The sequence below is a fragment of the Octopus bimaculoides genome, chromosome 18 (assembly GCF_001194135.2).
Source record: "Octopus bimaculoides isolate UCB-OBI-ISO-001 chromosome 18, ASM119413v2, whole genome shotgun sequence".
Taxonomy (NCBI): Eukaryota; Metazoa; Mollusca; class Cephalopoda; order Octopoda; family Octopodidae; genus Octopus; species Octopus bimaculoides.
The window spans coordinates 30294925-30302468 of record NC_068998.1 but is presented as its reverse complement, the minus strand read 5'-3'; the positions used below and the strand labels follow the sequence as shown (position 1 = coordinate 30302468).

General features: G+C 38.2%; 1 protein-coding gene across 1 annotated transcript in view; it reads left to right on the top strand.

Annotated features, from left to right (window-relative positions):
• Positions 1-732: 732 nt before the first annotated feature.
• The window catches only part of LOC106875730 (synaptic vesicle glycoprotein 2C), a 189936-nt gene continuing 183124 nt past the window's right edge, over positions 733-7544 (top strand). Inside the window, exon 1 of the mRNA XM_052974466.1 lies at positions 733-946. Within this exon, the coding sequence (XP_052830426.1) occupies positions 859-946 (88 nt within the window). The 5' untranslated portion in view covers positions 733-858. The remainder of the gene's footprint in view (positions 947-7544) is intronic.

Genomic DNA, 7544 nt, shown 5'->3' with positions numbered 1-7544 from the left:
AGGTAAAGGTTACAGTTTTTTTTTCTTTTTGCGTTTAGCTGTTATTTCTAGCATATCAAGTTTCCCTCAGTGTCTAATCCCAATGTGCACCTTTTTTAAAATTTATTTACGTTGTTTAGAAAATAAAAATTATTTTGTTCACAAAATTTAATTAAAAGAAAAAAATGTATGAAGTTAACAAAAACAGATAGTGTGTTATTTTTATTCCTTCTACCTATCTACGTTGTTTAGAAAAGAAAAAAGTAATTTTAAAAAAATTATTTACTTTGTTTAAAAGAAATTATTTACTAATTTGCATACGCGCGCACGCGCACACATGAATTCATTTGCACGCGCGCACGCGCGCACTTTTCGTAGCATCGACCACTAACGACTAGCTAGCACGGACGCGCGACAGCGCGACTGCGCGTTCGGGTCCGCTCTACTTGAGTAGTACCTAAATACCTTTCAAACCACGTGCATTACGGATGCCTAATGTACTGCAAACCCTTTATTTTTGTTCGGGAAAAGGTGGGAGGGGAAACCGGAATTATTAGAAAATGATTTTCTTGCTTTCGATTAATAAATTACGGTGACCTAATATGCTACAATCTGCGAGCAAAAACGGGGTTTCTAAACTTCACAAAGAAAAGAAATTCAACATCAACCAAAAAAAGTCAATAAGTCAATTCCATTATTTCCTGACGAACGTGGTACGGCTTTCAGAGAGACAGATTCGCTAAGCGCACACTTTTAGCAATTACGCATGCGTCTCTTAAGACGGAAGTAAATCTCTACAGCGGAGAACCAACGCACGTCACTGAATAGTTATGTAAACACAGTTTATAATGACTTGAAACGAACGTTAAGCTTATTAAAATGGATTGGAGACACGATCAATCTGGTAGATTACTCGAAACGCAGAATTTGTTGGAATCTGATGCAAGTGACAATGAATCTGTGACTAGTATGTTATTTTTTTTTTCTTGTTAACATTGTTTACTTCCTAAATATGTTTGTGTTTTTGTTGCGGTGACATCATTTAAAGCCTGAAAGGGGCTAATTGCAGTTTCGCACCTCTCCTTGAAAAATGCAGTTTTTTTTGTTTTTTTTCGGATTCCTACATTTTAGATGTCGGAGATTACAAATATGCAAAATAATGTTTGTTTTTTTTAATTTCACTCCTCTTCATTTTTGATTTTGTTTACTTTCTAGAGATCGTAGCGAATTGACAAGCATATACAAATCAGAATTAAATATAAAGACATTAAAGTGAAAACAATTTGCGTTTTACTTGTGTTTGCCTTAAATAATCGTAAATAATAATTTAATGTAAATTAAATAAACACCATTTTATGAGAAACAAGCAATGTTTAATAACATGAATTATGAAGTTTAATAATTTTAAATTTTGAACTTTTTCATCTATTTATTTATGTATCTGTCTATCTACTTATCCCTGTCCGTTTATTTTTGAAATATATTTGTCAACTAAATGTGTTTTTGGCCCCAGGAAGAAATTCATATCTATCTCTTTATACACATATCTATATGCTTATTGAATTTTAAAAATTTCTGAAAAAAAATATGTAACAACAAAAAAGATCACACTATGCTGAAGTGTTTTATGATTAGCAGTGTATAACAGCACATCTGATAGTCTGGTCGAATCTTCCATCAAGAACGATGTGCAAGTGTTCAGGTTTTGCCCAAGAAAACAACGCATCGCTCGGCACGGCAATCGAAACCACTAACTAGCGATCGTAAGTGCAACACCCCTAACTACTAGGCACGCACCTTAACACAATTTTATATATATGTGTGTGGATATTTTTTAATGAAATTTTTAACAAATATATTTCAGATGGTATAGATTCTGATTATATCGGGATTTGTTTTTAAAAATTTGTTTCCGGAGGTGGGGAGGAGAGTTTCTGAAAATTCATTAAACAGGCTTTGTTTCCTCATAACTTACAGAAAGCAAAAGACGAAGGCAAGTGAGTAAACAACAAACAGGGAAGAATGGAAAAGTCTTTGACGTATATAAAATTCACAGGCCTTCGACCTGTGACTAGTTTGGCCACCACAGTTTGAGGGAATTTCGTCTTTATGATATCCATGCCTTTGCAGTTTCCATAGAGCATTGAGCAGCAGTCATGAGGTTGGCATTTTGATACTTGGCATGATACAGATAAATCTCCAATATTTAGATGGCTTCCAGTCCTCCATGTCAACTAACTGTTTCTCAATCACAACATTAATGTTTATGCTCTCCAATGTTTCTGAAAAAAAAGGAGACATAAAAAAATCAAGTTTAGGCTGAGCACCCAGTGTGCGTGTGTGTGTGTATATGATGATGACTGCTTCATCTTGACAGATGATAGCCATCTCATTACCCCCCCCCCCATCGCACAGCACAATCACTCCATTGATGAGCCTTCAGATGATTTTTAAGACCAGCTGCTGACTGACGGTTTAAAACATAAGTGACAGATATTTGAGTTTCTTCTATATCTTTTCCCTTTGGAATCTAATTCTGAAGGAATGTTTTTGTGAACTAGCATATGCCTTTTAAGTCCAGTCTTACAAGTTTTGTGACGTATGACACAAGTTGTAAGAGGCAGTTGGTGTCCAAGATTATTAACTACCTGGGCATTTTGATTTTCATGTAACTTCATATGATTCACGTATTCAAGAGAACAATCACATATAATACATATCCAATGTTCACTGTTGATTACAGTTCTAATTGTTCCTTTGCGACTGGCCCTTTTAAGCTCAGAGTGCTGAATCATCTTTTCTTCCCAAGCATTGCAACCAGTCCTCACTTGTTCTGATCTAGAACATCATTTTCCCAATCTCTTTTGTTCATATCTAGTTTCTTCAGGTTTTCCTTCACACAGTCTTTATACCTTTTCTTTGGCTTATGTTGTGGTCGCTTACCAGAGTTGAGCTCACCATAAAAAAAATGCTTTGGCAATCACTTGTCCTTTATTCTAATAACATGTCCAGTCCATCTCATTTGAGCCAAGATAACATGTTTGATTGAGCTACAATGTCCCATGTGCAAAACTGTCTCTGGTGTGAAACATTTCCACTTGACTCCTAAGATATGTATGAAGCATTCTTGATGAAATCTCTCTGGCATTTTTATATGACACTTAGTGGTCCATGTCTCACTTGAATAAAGAAATGCAGTCAATATACATGCTCTATAGACATTGATTTTTGTCTGCAGAGAAATACCTCTTTCCACCCATACTCGCTTTTCAAGCTTTCCAAATGCAGCACTTCCCTATTCGATAGTATATCTCTGCATCAAGACCACCATCTCTTGACAGTGTGCTTTCATGGTAATCAGAGGTGTCAACAACTTCTAACCTTGTACCATTCACAAAAATGTTTAGTTCAGAATATGCTTGTGCTGGTGCGGGAGTAAACATTTGGTTTTCTCCAGACTAATTATTAATCCGAAATGTACACATGCAGTGGAAAATCTGTCCATTATATGTTACATATCCCTTTCTTAGTATGCCAACAAATCAGCATAAAGTAATTCTCTAACAAGTGTTTTGAAAGTCTTTGCTTTGTAGTTAAATCTGGCTAAATTAAAAATGCGACCAGATGTCTGAAATCTGATTTCGATTACCCTGTTGCAATCCTTGAAAGCATACCAAAGGAATGCAGCAAAATGAATAGAGAAAAATGTAGGGGCAGGAATATCTCCCCGTTTGACACCTTTGTCCACTGAAAATTCATGAGATAGCTCACCATTAAAGACTACCTGAGCTTTCATATTTCTGTGTAGTTCCTTAAAAATGCTCCCAAAATGTGTTGGGCGACCAAGTTTACACAAAACAATCCACAGTGCCTGTTTATTGTGTCAAATACCTTAGTTAAATCGATGAAGAACTGGTATAGTGGCATTTGTTCCTCTAAGCATTTCTGAACCTGCCTCAGAAAATATTATGTCCATTGTTCCTCGTTCAGGTCTGAAACCACACTGCTCTTCAGGAATCACCTGTGGACACATATTCTCAAGACGGTCTAACATGATCCTTGAAAGTATCTTCCTGGTATGTGCCAGGAGAAATATCCCCCTAGAATTACCACACATTGCTTTTGGGCCCTTACCCTTGTATATGGAGGTTAGAATGTCATTTATCCATTCTTTTGGCATAAAAAATTCATTCCAAACTCAAGTTATCAGGCTATGGATTTCAGATGAAATACGATCCTCACCTGCTTTCAGAATTTCAACTGGAATACCATCCAACCCAGGAGCTTTACCTAATCTCAGTTTACATGATGCCAGATTTACTTCTTCAATAGACGGTGTATCGTTCATATATTGCACTCTCTCTCTTTGCAGAATGTTGTTTCTGATACTCATGCTCACTACAGACATTTTGTGGAAAAGTTCTGCAAAGTGTTCACTCCATCTATTCATTATTGCAGGAGGATCTTTAATAACCTCATTTCCATCTTTCGACTTCAAGGGAACATGTGATGATGAAGATTGTGGTCCAAAAGCTTGCCGCAATAAACTATAGAAACTTTTTAATGTCTTTCCTGTACTTCCTCAGACAAATTTCTCACCAAGTGTCTTTAAGCCTCTTGAGTTCTTTTGGCAAGTCTGCTATCTGAAACTTGTACAACTTTTCTAGTTGCACTTTGTTCTTAACATTTGAGTCAAGAAGCTTTTCATGAGTGGACCTCTTTGTTGCTAAAAGCTCGTTTATCACTGTAACATTGGAATCAAAACCAGTCTTGGTGCTGCCTCCTCTTAAAACCTAACATCTCTGATCCCATTTTATATATTCCATCCTGAAAAGATTGCCATGAGCCTTCAAAATGAACATTGCTGCATCTTTCCTGAAATAACTGCAAAACATCTGGTTGTTTTAGCTGCTCTACATCAATTCTCTTTGGCACTCATGCACTACAAATTTTCTTGTGGACCCTCAACTTGAACCTGGCCCTAACCATTTTGTGATCAGTATCACAATCAGCACCTTGCAATACTCTAAGTTAATACACGTCAATCATGTGACCTTGCTTTGATCTTGGGTAAACCCAGGTAACTTTATGCTTCAACTTTTGATGAAAGAAAGTATTCCCTACAACCAGCCCTAACTCAGAACACATTTGTAGCAGATACAATCCATTGTTGTTCACCTTTCCTATTCCATAACGCCCAAGTACATTCCAAGTACCATAGTCTCTACCAACACGTGCATTAAAGTCACCAAGCACAACCAACCTCTCATTTAAAAGGACTGACAGAATACTTCCTCTAAGCTCCTCATAAAATGCATGGATATTTTCCTCACTAGCTGAAAGTGTAGGAGCATAAATAGAGAAAACAATTACAAAATGTCCACAAGAAAGAGGGATCCGGAGTTTCATTATGCGTGTATTTATGCTTTGTGGTTGTTCTAGGTCTTTGAGTAAATCACTTCTAATTGCAAACCCAATGTCACCTTCCCTTTTCTTTCCCTTTGGCCTCCCAACCCAGAATAATGTGAAACCTATTGCTCTTTTGGCAAGATGATCTTCATCTGAACTACTAGCTGCTTAGTTCCTATAGCTCCTTAGTTACTTTAGCTGTTTTTCTTTCAAGCCTATCTGCTCAATGCAAGAGGGTTCTTACATTCCAGCAGGCCAGATTAAGAGAAACTTTATTCCTTGCATACTTGTTATCATTATTTATATCAATATTTTGTTCATTCCTGCTAAATTGAACCACCATTAACTGCAGTAAACTAACCAGCAGAGAAAGGACAGACAATTTTTAGTGCACCTTTTCTAGTACCTTCCCAGTATCTCCAGGTGAGCGGGCTGCTCAGACACAAGATTCTCCACCGATGTTAAGATAAGAACTCTGCTGTCTTATGTGCAGATTTGTAACTGTATGTTTCCAACCGGTCAAGTCTGCATACATCGCTATGCCTCTATCGCCATAGGACTTTTGAAAAGTGATGATTGCACAATGATGGTGTTTTGTCGGGGACATCTGTACTTCACTGGATTTCAGTGACAAATGCTTGTACAATACTTTTGCCACTCTTTGGGTTAAAATAGTAGATTCCAGTGACAAGCAAAGCAAGATGACTAGTATTATGTTGACTGCAGGTTTTATATCAGAACCTTCTAGGCTTTTCCTCAAAAGCCAGCAGTGGTAAGTCAATTTGAATTCAGAGTTTTATACTCCTATACTGGTTGTCCTAATCACGGCTTTGTTTCAAAATAGGAGCCCAGTCTGTCCCCATCAAAAGTCATGGCTTTGATAGAGCAGCCAATTAAGGGACTGTCATTACTATGGCCTGGTTTTGTCCTTCTCCTAGAAGAGTTGCCTTCACCACGGCTAATGAGCCTCAGCTACCCCCCACACACAGAAAAAATGTATACATATGTACACATAAAAAAAAGATATAAAATTTGAAATTTTTTTTTAAATACAAAATATATAAATAAATTCAAAATTAAGAATGTAAATAAAATTAAAAAAATTAAAAATGTATAAATATCATCATCATCATCATCATCGTTTAACGTCCGCTTTCCATGCTAGGTTGGACGATTTGACTGAGGACTGGTGAAACCAGATGGCTACACCAGGCTCCAATCTGATTTGGCAGAGTTTCTGCAGCTGGATGCCCTTCCTAACGCCAACCACTCAGAGAGTGTAGTGGGTGCTTTTATGTACCACTGGCACGAAGGCCAGTCAGGCGGTACTGGCAACGGCCACGCTCAAAATGGTGTATTTTACGTACCACCCGCACAAGAGCCAGTCCAGCGGCGCTGGCAACGATCTCGCTCGAAAGTCCTTACACATGCCACGGGCACAAGTGCCATCACAATTTCACTTTCGCTTGCCCCAACAGGTCTTCGCAAGCTGAGTTTCGTGTCCAATGAAGGAGATGACATTGGCATGGGTGCCAGTTGTCGAATTTAGTTCGATTTTGATTTCACTTACCTCAATAGGTCTTCGCAAGCGGAGTTTAGTGTCCAATGAAGGAAAGGAATGCATAAATGGGCTGGCTACACTCCTGGCAGAGGCCTTGGATTTAGGTCTCACTTGGCTTGCACATCCATCGGGAGCATACTGGCTTCATTCCTTGCGAGCCTACGCATATCTTCAGAAATCACGGCCCATGTTTCACTGCCATGAAGCATGGCTGTTCGTACACATGCGCCATAGTCTGCTTTTCCTCTGAGAGAGAGACCCTTTGTCACCAGCAGAGGTAAGAGCTCTCTGAATTTTGCCCAGGCTATTCTTATTCTATCAGCTACACTTTCAGCGCACCCTCCCCCACTACTAACTTGGTCACCTAGATAACGGAAGCTATCAACCACTTTTAGTTTTTCTCCCTGGAATGTGGCAGAAGTTGTTTTCTGCACATTTACAGTGTTTATAGCTTCTGAATATCTGCTACATACAAAAACTAACTTCCTAGTTAACCTTCCTTTGATATTGCTGCACCTCTTATGTGTCCATAGCTTGCACTGGGTGCATCTTATAGAGTTTCTACCTATGCCTTTTCTACAGATCGAGCAGGGCC